Source organism: Pundamilia nyererei, unplaced genomic scaffold, assembly GCF_000239375.1.
Source record: "Pundamilia nyererei isolate P.nyererei 1_Seehausen unplaced genomic scaffold, PunNye1.0 scaffold00052, whole genome shotgun sequence".
In the NCBI taxonomy this organism is placed as follows: Eukaryota; Metazoa; Chordata; class Actinopteri; order Cichliformes; family Cichlidae; genus Pundamilia; species Pundamilia nyererei.
The window spans coordinates 3,225,247-3,245,125 of NW_005187453.1; the positions used below are offsets into that span (position 1 = coordinate 3,225,247).

The window sequence follows — 19,879 nt, forward strand, 5'->3', positions numbered from 1 at the left end:
CTTCTCAAGAAGTACACCCATGCCTGGAAGAAGATTTTTTAGCAATCAGTAATACACTTTCAGTTCAATTCAGTTTTATTTACACAGTGCCAAATCACAAGAAGGCACTTTATACTGTAAGGTAGAGACCCTACAATAATACAGAGAAAACCCCAAGAACCAAACAACTACTTTTGAGGAACCATTTGGTGACAGTGGAAAGGAAAAGCTCAGTTTTAAATAGGAAAAAAAAACTCGATCAGAACCAGGCTCAGAGAGGGGCAGCCATCTGACATCAGCAGTTTGAGGTGAGGCGCAGAAGACAGAATAGAAGATACATTGTGGAAGAGAGAGATGCAACGCGATCAATATTCTACATCAACTATTTCGTTTTAACACCCAAATCTAGCAGCTGACCACTTTCTATTAATGTCAGTATTGAATGTGGAAGATGCCATTAGATATTTATCAATGAACCCTAGTCAATGCATTTTAATTATTTCAGTTGTTTGCAGAAACAGTTATTTAGCTCACGGATAAAATATTTATTTCCACCAGCTCCTAGACTAAAAGGAACCTCAATATTTAGGAATATAAACGAGCAACTGTTTGCATATGATATTAATTAGTTATTAATTTGCTCCAACCCACGTTTTTTTGTAGATTTAAACTACAGTAACAGTAACAGACTCTGGGTGCTAATCTGGCAATGAAAACCTCTGTAATATGAAAAGATGGCAGTCCTAAGCTGTTGAGCAGTTGAAATTATATACAAAGCAAGGCAACAGAAGCATCTGCTCTCCATGCACAGTGATAAACAGGTCTCTATTCTAACTTGGGAATATATTTTAAATTAAAGTTTCAACTTTTGATACGATGTCAATTAAATATTGAGTTCCAATCGTTGGTAAGCTTTTTGTTGACAAAGCTGAAGCAGCAGCAGCAGGATCTATAAAGATTTTAAGGTTATGTTTATGAGGTGATAAAGACAGGATGAAAATGAAGTACACAAATTAAAAGTACGTTTTAGGAACTAATTATTACTGGGGAGTGGAAAATTAAAATAGAAACTCAGACCTCTGTATATTACCCTGATACTAACATCTAATCTCGGTCATCAATTTTAAAAATCAGCTAAGCTGCCTTATGAAGACCAACAAAAGCCACCATATTTTTAACAATGCATGTATCCCAAACACTGCTGCTCTCACTCTCACCCACTGTCTCCACACTTGTTTACTGCCATAAAACTGTGTGTTCATGTTGAATAGGCAATATGTTTGGCTTTCAGCTGGCTCGTTTCTGCTACTGAAGTCGTGATCTTCACAGCAGTGGGATTTTCATATGGATCATGGCTTGTACTTGAACGTACCATATGTTCCACTGTCAAATTATTCTAAGACCATTCTAAGATTTTCTGCAGTGACAGACTGTACATTTTCTGTATGACATTAACGCCATAACGCAGCAAATCTCCGTTAACGAGTTACCGCGGATCGCCCCGTGCGTGGGGCTGGACAGCGTCAACACGTTAACAAGCTAACTGCGCTAACGCATTAATTCCCACCAATTGAGCATTGCGTGGCACATCTGCCGTGCTGTTTTACTTTTGTCGATGACGCGCTTACCATCAGGGTCATGCTTCACATGAAAACCAAGATAGTTCCAAACGCCAGATCTGAATGAGGGTGGGGGAGGTTCAATTAAGAGCTTAGCTTCTGTCTTGCTAGCTTGCTCAGTGGATCTGCACTCGACAGTGCAGCCTACGCGGAGTAGGCGAACGCAGATTCACTGAGCGCTCAACACAGACAGCATCGTCAGAAGAAAATTTGATAAAATAAATAAAATTTTTTGTATTGTTCGATAATTATGCATACCGAACCGAAAGCACTGTATCAAACGGTTCAATACCAATACGAGTATTGTTGCACCCCTAAATAAAACCTACACTTACTGGCTACTTTCTTGCCCAAATATCCAATCAGCCAATCACATGGCAGCAACTCAATGTATTTAGGCATGCAGACATGGTTAAGACATCAAGTTCAAACAGAGCATCAGAATGGGGACTTTAAGTGACTTTAAACACAGCATGGTTGTTGGCACAGACAGACTGGTTTGAGTACTTCACAAACTGCTCATCTACTGGGATTTTTCCACACAACCATCTCAAGGAGTTAAAGAGAATGGCCTAAAAAAAGAGAAAATATCCAGTCAGTGACAGCACTCTTGGTAACGCTTTAACCCTCTCGACCCAGGCGTTGCCAATTTGCAACAGTTAAAAACGAACAACCCGATTACCCCACATACATATTCTATGAGTTTTTTTTACTCAGAAGTACCACTGCAGGACTTGGTTGTGCATTAGCAACAAAAAGTTTAATTTGAGCCTGAGAGGGTTAAGAGTGCAGAAGAGAATGTTCAGACTGCTTCAAACTGATAGAAAGAAAGCACTAGCTCAAATAACCACTATATACAACCAATGAATGCAGAGGAGCATATTTGAACACCAGGTGCCACTCCTGCCAGCTAAGCCTTGAACTGAGCCTTCAATTCACATTGCGCAACAGAACATTGAAAAACTGCTGCCTGGTCTGATGGGTCTCATTTTCAGCATGGGCACAATTTGGTGTAAAGAACAGGAAAGCATGGATCCATCATGCCTTTTATCAAAAGTTCATGCTGCTGCTGGTGGTGGTGGTGTAACAGTGTGGGGGATATTTTCTTGGCACATTTTGGGCCCAAACTGAACGTTTTTTACTTTAGTATTGTTGCTGACTGTGTAAACCCCTTTGTGACCACAGTGTGCTGGCAGAATATCTTGCCATCTCTCAAAGCTCAAATCATCTCAAAATGGTTCCTTGAACATGATAATGAGTACACAGTACTCACACAGTCACCAGATCCCAGGGGTGGAATAGGATGTTCACATCATGGATGTGTAGCATCATGTTAATGCAGACCAAAATCTCTGAGGAACGTTTCCAGTACTTGAAAATGTGCCATGAAGAATGAAGCCAATTCTGAAGGCAAACTTGGGTCCAACCTGGTACTAGCAAGGTGTATCTAATAATGTGTCTAAAGTCTTAGATATTCAAGTAAGTATTATATTTACATAACCTAAATAAAAGGACACCTAAGTTTATAAATGCAAGTTACAGAACTGTTTTAGTATTTTAGGTGCCAGATACATGTGTAGCTATCCTACCATTGCGTGGACAGGCGTTGAGTCGTTGATTGATATCAAGAGAGGAGGGTTTGCGTGTGACAGCGGTGGTCACAGACTCATACGGGTTGTCCTCGTCTTCTGGAAGGAAAACATCCAGCGAAGGAGAAGTGACGATCTCTGCCGAACGCTTTGAATCCTGGGAGGGAGAAAAAAAAAAACACGGAAAGAGAAATGGTAGGGTAGTTTGTTAAACATATCATAATAGCCACCAACAAGAAAAATCTGATAGCTGTTTTTCTTTACACCACCATAATTTTACATGTTTTATTCAAATGATTCCACTGGAAGCTACCAGCCGCACTCCATTCATTATAAGACAAACACCACTAATTACATCATTAATTATGTACTTCAGCCAAACTGGTATTATACCCTTCCAGAGACCCATAGATGATGTGTCATGTTAATGAATGGTCTTTGAAAAGGGAAGTGAAGAAGCCTCTGATTGAGTCCAGCCAGGAATTCTTATTTTGTGACTTTTTAAAAGCAAGAGAGGGCAGATTTTTTTTTTTTTTTTAAGATAAAAAGGGGTCTGTTAAGGGGCTAAAGTTCTTTTTGTTTGCCTTGGCCTGAGGTGCTTCATTACAAACAACAAAGGAAAATAACCACATCAGATCAGTAATGCGAGTTCAGCTCAAGGCTATCATTCAAGTCCAACCGTGTTCACACAATTGGATTATCATCAAAGGTTTAGGCCAGTCTTCTCTTAAAATAAAGGGTTGGGAAAAGTTTGAAGTTTCCTCGTTTCTTTAAAATCCGAAAGTCACTTTGGGCTTTTGTCCTCAATGTGATCGACAAGACTTTCCTGGAGCTTTTCCTTAACACAAAAGAGACAACTTTTCTCCCATATAATTGCTGTAACATTACTGCAGTTTTTACTTTAATCTTTGAAGGCTTAATGTGACGAATCTCATGAACGTGATCAAAATCCTTTAATAATAGGATAGGATAACCAAAGCCAAACCCTAACCTTGAAGTACAAACATACAAGGGGATACAAAAGCTTTATTTCAACTTATTAAATGTTGAGAGAGCAGGCTGCTGATCTTCTGATGGTGCAATAGCTTCAGGGTATGATCACATGGCGTGAAAATATTTATGCGTAAAAGAGGAAAGGAGTCACTAAGAAAAAGAGGACAGAGTTCATACATTAAAGGTAAAAAAAAAAGGCAGAATTAACCTGGAAATTTTTAATTGTTAGTTTTTCTGTTTGAAATACAAATTAAATTAATAAATAAATCAAAATCCAATTATTTGCAGGGTAAAAATAGCAGCGAAGTAAATGATTATCTTGATAGGCAAGGTTTTTAAGATGCACCTTGTGCAAGGGTTTACCCCTAACCCAGCTGAGGCTTCAAGTGTGAGAAACGAAATCAGCAAAACTTCATAACAAAGACAAAAAAGTTGTGTGAAAAAGAACAAGATACATCTTAACTGCTTTCACAGGAATTAAGAGCGCAAGCAGCAACCATAGTCAGCAGGTGTGTGTTAACATAATGCCACAATCTTCCCAGGAGTGAACATATCAGCAAAGTCACCCCAAGGTTAGACAATGCTCTGAGAAACTGCAAAAGTGTGTAAAGACAGCATTATGGGCAGCCCCAGCAGCCAAGATCTATTGGGTTTAGTCACCTGACCCAGCCCTGACCATAAGCTTTATCAAAAGGAAATGTTTTAAGCCTAATCTTAAAAATAGAATTCAAACTGGGAGCTGGTTCCACAGAAGAGAGGAGTAAAAGCTGAAGACAGCACGGCTTACGTTTGAAAAGTTGGATTTAAACAAACTACCTACTAATTTTGGAGTAATGTCCATAATGTTTGGCCATAATGCCCAGCACCATATATAGTAAAAACAAATATGAACATATTAAAACTATTTAGCAAAATAACGAAGGTTAATAGAGGAGGACACAGGCTTGTTTGAAGTCCACTATATACCAAAGTATTCTAGTGTCAAATGTGAGGCCATCTGTTTAAAAGCCAAAGCTCGGCCAAATTTGGGTCATGCAGCAGGACAGAGATCCCAAGCACAGCACGAATTGCAATGGCAAAGTTAAACTTATGACCTCAACTTCATTGAGATGCTGTCACGGGAACTGTGCATAAATGAATGCCCACAAACCTCAATGAACTGAAACAATGCTGTAAAGAAGAGTGGACCAAAATACCTTCACAATGATGTGAGAGATAAGTTCAAGTCGCTATTGCTAAAGATGGCTCAAGGCTCAAGTGTCTTAAGGGTATTTGCAAACATTAAACTTTTGTCATTGTAACATTTTTAACTTATTTAACAGACAACTAGTTTAGGTCTAAGGAATAGGGGAGTTCTTATTTCCATTCACAAAATTTAACTTCTATCCTAATCAAACACATGAACTTGTTTGCCTCTACTTTCTCTCTTTAGGTTTCTCTCTAGTCCGTTAACAGAGCCAGGTTGGATTTTCTTTTCCCATTTCCCCAAAATAAAAGGTTAGAAATCCAAACTTGCACAATAAACTTAAAAGGTTCTTCTGGATTATTTCTTATCCGCCCCTTAATAGAAATTACAGGATACTCTTCATTCAATTCTCTCAATAAGTGCTGTTGGACACATTTGTGAGCCTTATTGTAATTCACTCTGACTAAACTGCAGACTGCAGAATGCCTGAAATGTCATTTGCATATTAAATGAGACAGATCATTGATTTTTAGCAAAATGAGGCTTGCAGCATTTTGAAAATCAGCTCTCATTTGAATAATTTAGAATCATAAATAAGGAAATGTTTCTGTGGGACCTTTATATAACAGCCTTGCTCTCTGGGTATTTCAGGAAAATTTCAGATTGCACTTTGTTGCGGCGCTGGTGAAAAGGTTGAGCCCCAAAGGGCTCAGATAGAGAGCTGAAGCCCAAAAGGTCCATTATCTGTGAGGCAGATGTGTACCAAGAAAGAATGAAAAACAAGAGAGAGTGATGTGAAGCAGGGGAAAAGGTTACAGGGGCGAGCGTCATTTCAGCCAAAAAGACAAAACATTTCTTTCCAGCGACTCAGCCTCTGGATGTCTGTCCTTTCCCTTAGACTCCATCATCATTTCTGAAGTGTCACTTGGCAACCTTCTCCAAGTTGTACTCTTACTAATGGGATCAGTGGTGAACGCTTCACTGTGTGTGTGGCTGCCCCTGTTCTCACCATTGCTTCATACATATTTCTAAACCCAATGACTTCATCTTTCCGTTCCTCTTCTCCTAATCTCTTTTCTAATTCAACAGCCATTACTCTTCTTGTCAGCATCTGCTACTACATTACCCACACTGCACCAGGCCATCAATCACACACTGAGCACACTCAAAACTGATTAATCATTCTAGCTTACAGAGCAATCAGTCCTTTGATGATTTCTCTCGCTCACACCTTCTGCACTCAGTCTGGGATTTATTTCACACCCCACTTCATTAAAAGGCCCACAAACTCAAAGTCCCTTGTTTTTTCTCCCCCTTTTCCATCTCCATCAGCACTCGATTAGGCCGCCATTACCACTAATCCAGTCAGACCCAGTCAGACTTATGCGCCTTCAGTCCACAGGTGGCCCGTCTCAGCTGACAGATTTGACGTGACAGCCTGGTTAGCTAGAGATTTCCCTCACAGAGCTGAAGGAAAGGTTGAGAGCACTCCAGTACAGCCATAAAGAGCCATTTATGAGACATAAAGATTATTTTGACCATTAAAGGTGCAACAAATCATGTTCACATTGATTTTAAGACCGTACCAAACCATAACCACATATGGGTTTACACACCTCTATACCCCAAACCTTTATCAGCTTCACAGTAGAGCTGACGCTTTAATTTTTTTCTGATACGTCTCAAAGGTTATTGGATCAATTCAGATTGCAACAGCTATAGAAGTATAAAGGTGTTTTTGGTTTTTGTGATAGATTTACACTAGAAATAAAAGCTTGTTTCATAGAAAACATATAACAGTAACATATTCTCCCATTGAAAATAATTGCATTCAGAACAGGGCTGAGAACTGTTTTAAAAAGTAGCCTCTAAACGTTTATGGAAGATTCCACTTTTTATCTATTGTAAAACTCATTTTTGTCACTACACAGTCATGAGTAAAAATCAGGAAGCAAAACTTGTCATTATTACTGCAATAGCTTCTAAAAGCACAACCTGATTACTGCCTTTCTGCATGTATACATTGATTTACAACCTGGGGCCTCATTTATGTCACCGCATGTATGCTTACAGCAATCGGGCTGATTACTTCACAGCAACAATCAGTGGTACCCCTTACCCCGGGCTATAATATGAAAATGGAAGTTTGGTAGATGAATGCAATTTATTTATTTATTTATTATATATTGTTATGGTAAATCTCACCTTCCTTGTGATTGGTGCCCATCACCAGCATATGCATTGTAATGACTGTATGAGAGCTGTCACTGGATTTATTTCCAGACTTGGCTAATTCACACAACCCATTGATTCATGATCCAAATGAGAATATGGCTGAAATGATTCATTTTTTTTTACTCATTGTTTGTTTTCAAATCACAACTGAGATTCCCATTAAAGCTGTCACTTTCTGTTATAAAGCTGATGGCTCCACTGCTTTAACTTGGAAAGATTTGCCATGTTTTCTGAAGAGCTGCCTACTCTCCCAGATTTGTGCCACAAATCAGTGTAGTCTTTCTCCTGACAAACCTGACTTTCAGCATTGCCGTCACACTTTTACTGCCTCAGTATTGATCTTCTGGGGTCCAGTAAAATCTCACTTTTTAATTTTTTTTTAAGAGGCTCTACCTTTTGCGGTGGATTCGTTTAGATTGATGGTAAATGGAAAAAAAAGAGTTGACTTTTTCTTTAAAGAAGCAGCAAAATAGGCAACAAGAACATGCAATAATACAAACAAAAACCATCAGAATTGAGGTATACTATCATTGAAGTGACTAGTCAGTCTCTCAGGAAGGCAGCTGCTGAAAAGTAGATGGCATAATTTAATGTTTAAATAAATTTAACTGACTTTTTTGCATTACAAAATAAGTAAAGAAATAACTGGGATTTGAATAATGGGGAGCTGCGCTCATCTAGCACTGTGTCTAGCAACAATCCTGGCTTTACATGTAAGTACTGGTCACGGCAGATGGCCGCCCCTCCCTGAGCCTGGTTCTGCTGGAGGTTCCTTCCTATTAAAAGGGAGTTTTTCCTTCCCACTGTCACCAAGGTGCTTACTCATAGGGGATTATTTGATTGTTGGGGTTCTCTCTGTATGTATTATTGTAGGGTCTACCTTACAATGTAAAGCACCTTGAGGTGACTGTTGTTGTGATTTGGCGCTGTATAAATAAAATTGAATTGAATTGAAGTATATTTACAATCACATAAGGCAGAAGTTTAACATATGCTTCTGTTGAATCATATAGAGAATTATAGATAAAGATAATTTTTTACTGTTATGTGACTGACAGCTAGTAAACTTACAACTTACAGATTTAAATTTAAGGGGAAAAATTATCCTCAAACATCAGGAATTCCTCTGCTTGCATTCTCCATTGCAGGCCCTCTTAGCTGTTCCCATAGCCGGCATCATTACAAAAAGAATTTGGGCACTTTGTGTTAGAGCCCTGCAACTGTGGATGTCTTTACAATAAGAACTGGGGAGAGCAGACTTTGCGTCTTCTTATAAAGCCATGGCTGCTGGAGACACCTAGGTGGAGTAGTCATTACTGTCATACATGTTTAAACTCTGGAAAATCAGGCACATGCAAAGTTGGTGTAATAAAATGTAGCATCTCCATGGACGAGCTCGTGCAGCTACAAAAATCATCTCAGCAAGGAGCGATCAACATCGGACCATTAGTCATACCTCAAAACGTATTTTTACGTAAAGTTGTTCTTGGTTGTTGTTTTTCTATAAGGATTGTTTTCTTATTCATTTATTTGTATTGTATTGACCTCACTGCCATATTATTTACCCTGTTTGTCCAAGTCTTATTCTGCTCTTACTTGCTTTTGTTTTAACTGTGTTTAATTTTCTTTTTGATTTTCGATTTTCAATCAGTGGCATTTCAATTTATTCTGCAAAGCATTTTGGATCTATGTTTTGAAAATTGAAGCATTATTATTACTATTAGTAGGAATGTAATCATACCAAAGGGGTTTTTCAGTGGGTCAGATTTGCCAGGAAATGCATGAGATTGCTCCAAAGCGCGAAGCTGGGAGGGGGCAGTACTTTAGAGCGAACGAAGATAAAGCTTTCCGAGTTACTGTTCACTTCCAGTGAAGAGAGGTCCAAAACGAAACAGAGACAAGTGGAACCATTGTCTTTTTAAAAGGAAGTGTCAGAGTTCATAGGAAATTCAGTTGTGATCTGAAAAGAAATGACTCGCATGGTAAATTTTGGTGGGAAAAGTTATGAATAATCTCAGCTACTGTCTCCATTGTTCACAGGAACAACGAGGATGTCATTCTGTATTCCAGAGCTTTTGAAACGCTACGAGCGGAGTCACACTGATTAATAGATGCACTGAAGAAAACCATATGACAAAATCTCCAGAAAGAAATAATGAAAGCTTTGCCCCACTAGCATCTGAAGGGAGGAAAAAACAAAATGAAAACCAGTGATGGTGAAAACTGAAAGAATGGTAATAGTTAGAACTGTAACTAAATGTATTCCTTAAATGAATACAGGTATAAATAATCAATAATTGTATTGAAAAAGACCTATTTTTGTGCTGTAACTTGTGCTATACCCTTTGCTACCAGGTATAGCTACATTTCTCTCTTTCACTTCTACATCACCTTTTATTATTCCTGTTAAATCTCCAGCGTCCACCCTGGCTGCTTTGGCAGAAACAAAGCAAAAGAAAGGAGGTCAAATCTGACAGGTGTAATAAAAACCACAGCTTTGGATAAGACTAGAAACAGACAGCGAAAAGAGAAGTGAGAGGAAAACACAGGTAGATCAAAAGGACGCCAGGATCCTACTCAACACTTACTTTGGAGTTTGTGTCAGTGAATCCCGAGGAGATGAGCACGAGACAGAGAGACAGAGCGGGAAGAGGAAAATGACTTTGTGCTCAGGAACGGAAGCAGAGGAAGTGGGAGTGCGGTAAGTTAGGAGAAAGGATTTCCTCACGCACAAAGACGAAAAATGCACAGAAATGGGAGGCAACTCAGACAACGTGCTTGTTTTTTCTACACTAAAGTAAGCCAAAGAGAGACAAGAAAGCAAGCGATCCGGCTTCACTGAAGAGAGCAACAAACTTAAAGTTTGAGCAAGTCTCTCTACAGCACATGTCCCACCTATCTCAAACAGGACAGTCGGTGCCGAGAAATCTTTCGACAGAAGCCTAGGGGCACCTGAATGTGGAAATGAAATTAATCCGGCAGGGTGACAGCAGGTTTAGCTACCTGATATTCTGATGGTATCCTCCCGCTTGGCCCTGGAGGTGATGGGGGGGTCAAAAAGCTTTAAAATGTGGTCAAAAAGGCTTCATGCAGAGAAGTGTGTGCTGTGCCTCCAACAAACAGACACACTCGGTCTTCATTCATATCCCTCCCTCTCTCTCTCTCGCTCTCTATCTTAAAGGGAAGAGATAGGACAGAGAAACTTGTGTCTGAGCTGAACAGGAAGAGAGCTGACAAACAGAGGCCTCCTCTGGCCACTAATTAGCAGGTCGTATGCAGCTCCCATCCAACTGCTAGGCCAGATTAAACGTCTGACAGTGTGCGTTTTGGGTGTGTGTGTGTCTATGTGCCTCCACATGTGGCCAGAAAATTGTTTCTGATTATATCTGTGTAATAATGCAGTGCGGCATTTGTACGTGTCTGTCTGCTGCAGATACAGTTTGGTGGGGGTTTTATGCGTGTGTGATCATGTCAGAGCTTTCATGCATATTTTGTGTGTTTTTCTCTGATTGAGTTTACTCTCGTTATGTATAGCATTTGTGTGTGCGTGCCTGTTTGCATGTGCGCAGGCCTGATAACCCAACCAGGAAATGTGCTGTTGCTTCTGTTACATCCGAGGAACTTAAATCCCGAATCTCTCTTTTTCAGTTAAACCCAGCGCTGTACCACCCAACAGCCAATCCACCACCCCACACTGTACACAGAGTTCACAGGCCATCAGATATGAATAGACGCTATAATTTGCTGGCATTTCCTCATGGAGACCATTTGATTAGAAAGAAAGAGGAGGGGTGAACACAAGAAAGGACAAAGGACGCTCTGAGGGCCTCGATGAGAGGGGTGCGGTCAGTAGAGGATACCAATAAAGAAAAGAGACAGAACGTGAAGAAAGATTAAGGCAGTTCAAAACTGAATGGGTATGTTCTTCTTTCTTGATAATCAAACATTGACCAAAATCCCATCTGGCAACCTGCAGAATGCTGTAAAAAAAAAAAAGCTGTATTTTAATTTTTTTTTAATCATTGCACAGGGACAATTGTATCCATTCTGTCAAAACTTCATCTCCATCTATGTGTTCTGTTGTGGGTTATGATTTGGGGGATTTGTTTCCCATACAATTCTACAAGAAAGCAATTAAGTACATCTCTAAAATTTCTATCCGGTTGTTAAGTCTGACGTCACTAGCCATGTCTGGACCTAAACTCCGCTGCAGGTCCATATATCAAACGATCACTATGGCATTACTGAGAGTTGAAAAATTGTCTAAAGTCTTTCATCTTTAATAAAATTAGCAGTGTTCTGCTCTACCAGGTGTAACAATTGAGTTTAACATCCAGGCATCCATGAAAACGGAATTTATGACATTTAATGGAGTTAGAAGTTAGCAGGAAGTTAGCTCGCTAGCTTCTATCTAAATACAATATAGCATGTCCTGACTGCGGGGTTTTGGAAACAAATTAAAACGTACAGCTCTGTTATCACTTCCAACATAAATGAAAACAGAAAACTAAACAGCAGTGACGTTTGTAGGGTTACTGAAGTTGGGCTAGCTGGTATAAAATGATGTGCTATGTGACTGCTAGCGACACAGCTATGTTAGCATAATATAAATAAGCTAACTTTGCTGGATGCTGTAAAAGGACCAAACTTCAGCCAGGAGAACAACTGAGATAATCCATCCACAATACGAAGTTAGTCATTCATATACTGCTGCATGGGCTGGGCTGTAGTTACATCCTAAGGTTTTAAAAACTGAGCTTAAATAAATGATTAGCGGTAATAAAAGCCGAGGGAGGTCAACAGTGATCACTGACTGTTTTAGGGGCTTTTTGAGATTAAATAGAAGAAAATACAAAACATTAAACATGCTAACAACACAAAAGCCATATTAAACGCAGACTACTTTAGGCCCGGAAGTAGGATTCATCACGTCATCACTTAACGACCGGATTACTGTTTGATCTCGGGTAATCACAAAAATAGGTAAGGTATAGGGAGTATTTGATTGAGTATTAAAGGACAGAGTGAAGTAAATCTGAAACTGGAAAATAGAAGAAAAGGAAAGAAAAAGTCAGAGGTGCAGGTTGGTCCGATCAGCGAGCAAGGACTGCCTTGCAGAATTGGATTTCCCTCCATGGCTGGCTAATCCCTCAAAAATCAGCTAGCTGAGCCACCCATGGGACACAGACACTCACTCCACAGAAAATTACACCCTTCACATTCCCCATGATGGCTACTGTATTGAGCAAAGCTCTAACTGCGGCTTCCCTCGGCTCCACGCTTAATCCCACAGACACGGCAACCAGCTGGAGCAAGAGACTGCAGACAGAGAGCCACTGCTGTGTGACCAAACTTTTACTGCATTTAACTGCAGGTCCCTCAACTTTGGAGGAAGTTCTGAAGCAACAAAAGGCTGCTAAGGTGAGTGTGCGTTGCGTAACGGTGGGAGAAAAAAAGTTTGCAGCAGGAAGCACATTTAGTTTGGAGCTGAAATTAACTTCCCAGTTATTATTTTATTTCCCATGGCTGCATTTACACAACCTTACTGATAAACCAGAAGCAAAAACTGAAAGCTGATATCCCATTGTTTTCAAAGCTGTTTAAATATGAACAGATTAAAAAAACAAAACAATCTTTAACTGCCTAAGACTTGAACTCTTTTATGGCATGCATTTTCAATTTGTCTTTGCTATTTGGGCTGTTTGAGACCTCATGAATGTAAAAACAAAGAATTATGTGATTTTTTTTTTCCTGATTTTTGTTTCTGAGAAAAATTAGATCCACATTTTTACATTTCGATAGAACAGTGGCAGTATAATGTCCTTGTAAGTGGAAATCAGGCCCTTGTAGAGCAAAATTTAGTATTTTGGTCTAGACAACCCAAAATGTGATGTCCACATATGTGCACTCTAGGTCCTAGGAGGTTATTGTAGTAGTTGATTTAAAAGTCTGATCTTGTGTTTGTTAATCACTGGCCAATATTACAAACATTTAAAACTGCTGAAAAACAGAATTAAAGGCAATGTATATGTCAGCCCCAAGTGAGGCAACCATGCAGACTATGCCTGGTTTTTGCAGGGACTCATGGGAATGTTAATGTTGAAGTTGTCACGCTAGCAGTATTGTTATCATTCTTGCAGTGTTTGCTTTTTGATTGTTATGTTTGTGTGTAATATGTTTTTATGGCTGAGTGAAAACTGTTTTCTTCAAGCACAGGCCACCATGACTGAGGTTACCGCAGTGGTTGGAGACCACTAACCAGCCTTATGAAGAGCCACGAAAAGAAAACATCCCTCCCAAAAGAAGGGCCATTGGACTTGACCTCTGTGAACACTTTTCCTGATCAGTTTATGAGCTCAGTCACTCATTTCGAGTCATACTGAAGGCTACGTCCACACGTACCTGGGTATTTTTGAAAACGCAGATTTTTCTATGCGTTTGCGCCTTTCGTCCACACGTAAACGGCATTTTCGGTCACTGAAAACTGAGATTTTTAAAAACACCTTCCAGGGTGGATATTTTCAAAAACTCAGTTTTTGCATTTACATGTGGACAAGGAAAACGGAGAAAACGCAGCGTCAAAGGTGTGCGCATTTTTTTGACGTCACACTGTGCGCCACATTATTGTTTCAGTGAAATGAATTTCTACAATGGCGGACTTACACCAAATACTGTTACTCTCTGCAGTGTTTAAATGCTTACATATACACACACAGTTACTGTCCCTCCACACAGGACTCAGTTCTGTTTCTATGTGCAGATCTATCTTTGTTTACTCTTTCCCACCGAGGCTTCTAGATTTCTGATTGGCCAACATTTCTACACGGTTAGGAATATATCGCCACCTGTTGCTTTGGCATGTTCCTAGCAGCATTTTCCTTCGTTTTTGCGTTTACGTGTGGACAGGATTTTTTTTAAAAACAAAAACGGAAAATCTCTGTTTGCAAAAATACCCGTGTACGTGTGGACGTAGCCAAAGTCTATTTTGTAGATTTCCTGAAAGGAGGATAATCCAAGGATACGTTCATTGTCTAATGAAGTTGGACTAACAAAATGTCAGTTAGTAAGTGTGTGGTTTCACAGTCAGTTCACAGTCACTTCCACCATACGAAACAGGATTTCATTCACCAGTGGGGTGTCATCACAGTACCTATGTCCATCTTTTATACTGCCTATCAGCTTGATGTTTGCTTTATTACGCTTAATTTATTTTAGTGCACAAGAATGATTTTCAGTGCAGACCTAAAATGATGTGAGACAGGGGCACAAAGTAGTGGAGCCAGTGGCTCCTTGGCACTGGCTTCACTACTTGGCAGCTATACTGGTGAGGATATAGCTGTCAAACACTAAATCTTTGTATTCAGACTGAATTAGCAAACACTATATCCATTTAAAATCAGCATGCTGGGTTTGGTATGATGGTACACTAAGCAACTGCAACCTCATATAAATATATTTATGTAAAAATCAAGAAATTCCTTTAACAGAGAGCGGTTCTTTTCCAGAAACTCATAATCTCCCGAGATTAGACCAAGCTAAACATGATGAAGCATCATCTGCAACTGCCTCACATCTCTCGACAAAGTTCATTCCCCTTTTTTTTTAGCAGAGTGTAAATCGCTCAAAATGACAAATACCTATCATCATAGGCTTTTTTTGCATAACTGTGCTGCCAGAGGCAAAATAACAGAGACAGACGTTTCCTGCCAACATCATTAGCCCTCGCGTCATGTGGGGCCACAACAGTGTTTCGTATGAAAATAATTTCCATCAATATGTTACACAAATACACGGATACAAATGATGTTTGTTTAAATATGAACTCGGTACGATCAGTCATCTTATTTGCCTGTAAAGCCTTCTAACCACATCTTTAATTCCTTTGTAAACAAGAACACAGAAAGCAAATTTACCCTTATCTCGCTCTGTCACCTGTGTGTAGGATTGTGCCTTAATCTCTTTAACGCGAGCTCATTTGAACTGAAACACAACATAATTTGCACACATTTAACAGTCTCTGCATAAGCGTACTGTGTTTTCAATGCCTTGCTCAAGGGCATCAACACTACAGGAAGGGTTGCTGTGCTGCACCGTATTATAAAACCAACACTGCAGTAAAAAAAAAAAAAAAATTCCTGCTGGTGGCTTTTCTTTGAGCTTCTATTCCCCTCTCGGCAGCTTTCTCTGCCTTTTCCTGTTTACCTCAAGAATAGTGAGATATGCGATACTCCGACGGGATGTAAAACTACACACAAACAAGCGCACGCATCCACAACACATCTTCATGGAGTCAAGGGCATTATAGGTTTGTGCCAGTCTATTTCAGGTGAAATATGACAGCACCTATATGTGTCTTGTGAGTTATTTTGACAGCCTATAGCTGCAGTCTAGAGGGGCATAACGCCATTAACAGGCACCAAGTGTAAGCACAGAGCTGCGTCACGTCCCATAGAGAGACGGGAGCGAGAGCGGGAAATGAAAGCAAAATCAAATCAAATTAAAAGAGAACATAATAATAATCAATTAGTCTAATTCAATGTTTTGAATGACAGAATTTCTGTTTTCAGACAATTAAATGAATGATAATTAACTGGAAAAACAGGATTAAAATCCACAGAGCAAACAGCATCATCCGCTATTCACTCCGAGCAAAAATTTATAACACTTTTGTTCACATCTTTGTCTCAATTCATACAATCCTCACACACACGCGCACACATTTGCAGGCACTGCAGAGTTTTAGACGTCTCAGATACGGACTGCAAGAAGTAATTATTTGCTTGATCGTTTAGTCTGCTAATTATTTTCTTGATAAATTAATTTTGTCTATAGTAAATATCAAGAAAATAGCCACCACATTTTCCTGGATCTATTACTGACTTTTAATTTAATTTTACAAGTCCAAAATGAGATAATTTAATTTTCCCCAAACGTTCTATTAGACATCAAACGTCAAATCTGAAAAACTGGAGCTGAAAAAAGAAATCCTACTAAAATAATTAAACACATCATCCAAATAGCTGCTGACTATTTTCAGTCATGTATTTTTATCTCATAACTGGCACGCTCATTTTCTTTCAGGAAATTGATGTTTCCTTTCCCGAGCAGTTATGACTACAAGGTTTATGTGAGTGGAAGAGAATTATACTACTAGCATATACAGAATGGCTACATATTAACAGTTTGATTTATTACAATGGTATAATGCAAGATTAATTAATTTTTTTCCATTCAGTTCAATTCAATTTTATTTATATAGCACCAACTCCCAACAACAGTTGCTTGATATTGTAAGGTCAAGACCCTAAAATAATACAAAGAAAGCAACAACAAAAAACCCCAACAATCATATGGCCCCCTATGGCAAGCAATCCAGCGACAGTGGGAAGAAAAAACACCCTTTTAACAGGAAGAAACCTCATGCAGAAGGGAGGGGTGGCCATCTGCTGCGACTGGTTACTGAACACTTAGGAAAGATTCTCCTGTTTTGACTTTGTTGTCACATCAACTTGTGCTGCCCGAAGTCCTTATTAAAAGACTCCAAGAAAAAAAACTCTGTACTCTGAATTTCTGTAGTATTAGTGATGAGCAAGAGGAGGAGCATAATGGTGTGGGTGGAGTCATCTTTGTCTGAATGGGAATAAGACCAGAGAGATGCAATTTACCTAAGTAGGCCTCCAAAATGACCAAGCACCTGGGTTTCCTCATCACGCGCACATTCTTTGAGTCATCCGCCCTGTTGGATGGAATATGACCAATGGTTATGAGCGGAAAAATGTTTCTCCCCCAAATGGTTGGCAGTGGGCGAGAAATTTGGGGTTGAGTTACTGCCACTTCCTATCACTTCTGCTATAACACCACTAACGGTGGACTGTGGAATATTTAATAATAAAATTTTCATGACTGGACTTGTTGCACAGGTGGCATCCTATCACGGAACCACGAAGGAAGTAAATGAGCTCCTGAGAGCGACCCATTCTTTCACAAATGGTTGATTTTATACACCCACGGTGATGGAAGTGACTGGAACACCTGAAATAAATCACTTGGATTGGTGAGTGAATACTTTTCACTACCTTTAGTCTTATTTGTACTCATCGAATCTTATCACCAGTTTGTTTGCATGACATTATGATACCGCCACTTTGCCTCCAAGAAAAACTTCAAAAGGCCAGCTGCTGTGTGTGATTTATTTATTTATTTAAACGAAGCATGTCTAATTCTGCACGTAAGATAAAGATACAGTTTCCATGGAGCAACTTCAACCTTGCTTATTTTAAATAATTAAATATTACAAAACATTAAACAATCTGAAAAAGGTCAATGATCTTAAACTTAAACTTAAACTCACCCACTCACACAAATTCTACTCCCTCATTTAGATGCTTTTAAAGCTCTGCACATAATTTCTGCCCCCTCATAAACACTTGCCTTTGATGTTCCTTAGCACCCTCAAAGGCTCTCATGGCTGTCTGATCTGTGACAGCACAACACTAACCTCTACAAACTGATATCTACATATGAATGCACACAATCTGGAGTCAACCAGACCAGAAGCTTATCCTGCACTTAGTCTCACGAGTTTTGACCGATCATGTCTGAGCAGGCTTTGACTAAATGCTGTTTGTGTATCTAACATGCAAATCATGAAAACATCTGCTCTCATACAACTGCTTAAAACATATCTGTAAAGGTGGACGGTACTGGAAACTGAGCCTGGATATCACTTATCTGGATATTTGCTGGCTAAGATTCTCTAATTTCTCACACAAAGACACCTTACAACACACATCTTAAAACTGCGTCAGCTGTGAGTAAAGCCCTGTTTCCTAAGAAAGAAAATTAGAGCTTGAGAAAGAGAAATGTAAGAAGCAAGTCTGACTAAGTGTGGAGGAAGAAAGTCAGACGGAGGAAGAAAAACAGGAAGGAAGTAAAGATGGTGAAATGAGAGGAAATAACCTGGTAGAAAGTCAGGAAACGCTGACATGTGCAAGTGTGTGTGCAGCAGTCTGACGCACCTATGCTGTTGGTGACTGAGATTTGTTAATGGTGGACATCCCACGCCTGACATCTCAAGAAAGTCTGTGTTGCTTGGCAACACTCCAGACCTCTCTCTACAGCATCTCTTGTCTTTCCTGCATTTCATCATTACCTGTCTCCCTTTTCTTTTGCTTTCAAGGTTGTCGCAAATGAGTTCTGTAACTTAATTTTAAAAAAGGTGACGCTGCGAAGGAAAGCCCCGCACATGCTTTGGCGTCAAACTGCGTTCACATGGAGATGGTCAGTGGAAACCTGTAGCTAGTGACGACAATTCTCAACAGGGGAAACTTCGTAATGAGGGAGTGAGTGCCGTCATGTGTGCACAAAAAGCATGCATGTGACAGGCAGCAAGGATATGCTAAATTCATTACCTCGGGCCACAAAGGTACAAGGTACAGACACACAAATATGTATAGACACACAAATATTAAAACATAGGTAAACTTTATTTCGTGCTTGCTTAAGACGTGCAGTCTTGCACAAACATAGAAAAAGAAATAAAACGTCCGCAGCTGCCATTTAATAAAGGTACATATTTACTTTGCTGTTTTTGTTTCAGGGTATGACTTCACGTCAGATGGCTATTTTGGAAGTTGTGAATTGTGGGCCTGTTGAAATACTTCAAGCAAGTTTTGACATTAGACATCCATCTCAGTAATGCTACAGGGCAGCTTTTCTTATTCCACTACTCATGAACCTTCATCCAACACAATGGACTGGCAGCTGCTGGGACTGGATGTGTTATGAGAAGTAGGGGTGGGTTTACCGATTAAAATTGGTCAGGTTAAACCTCACAAAATTTCAACAACCACCAAACAACTAAAACTGTAAATGAGAGCAGGTACATGGATTCTGCACAAATTCGTAAACATAGAGCACGGACCCGCCGACGCATCAGAATTGGTGAGATGTCAGCTTTCTATGTTTACGTCTTTTTTTTTTTTGCGCTAGATTCTGACGCTGCAGGTTTCATCATCCTCCAACCAAAACTGACTGAACCATCAGCAAAAGAAGATCCAAACTAAGCTTCACATTTCGCTTCACGTAAACATCGTCATGAATTCCCTCTTACTTTTGCTGTTTTGCTTCCACCATGATAAAATGACACGTCATGCACAGCTCTCCCTCTCTCTCAGTGTACTTCAAGAAGAGTGTCACATCTAAAAATCTCTGTTTTCTGCATTATCCACTTTCTTATTACGCACCAGTCTACCACTGTGCACAGCGCTGTCGGCCGC

At 39.6% G+C, this 19,879-nt stretch overlaps 1 protein-coding gene across 4 annotated transcripts in view; it reads right to left on the reverse strand.

Moving 5' to 3' along the window:
• anks1b (ankyrin repeat and sterile alpha motif domain containing 1B) overlaps nt 1-19,879 on the reverse strand; it is a 167,465-nt gene that overhangs the window by 121,544 nt on the left and 26,042 nt on the right. For all 4 annotated transcript variants that reach the window (XM_013910926.1, XM_013910925.1, XM_005733506.1 and 1 more), the window contains exon 7: nt 3,188-3,344. In XM_013910926.1, coding sequence (XP_013766380.1) covers nt 3,188-3,344 — 157 coding nt within the window. The remainder of the gene's footprint in view (nt 1-3,187; nt 3,345-19,879) is intronic.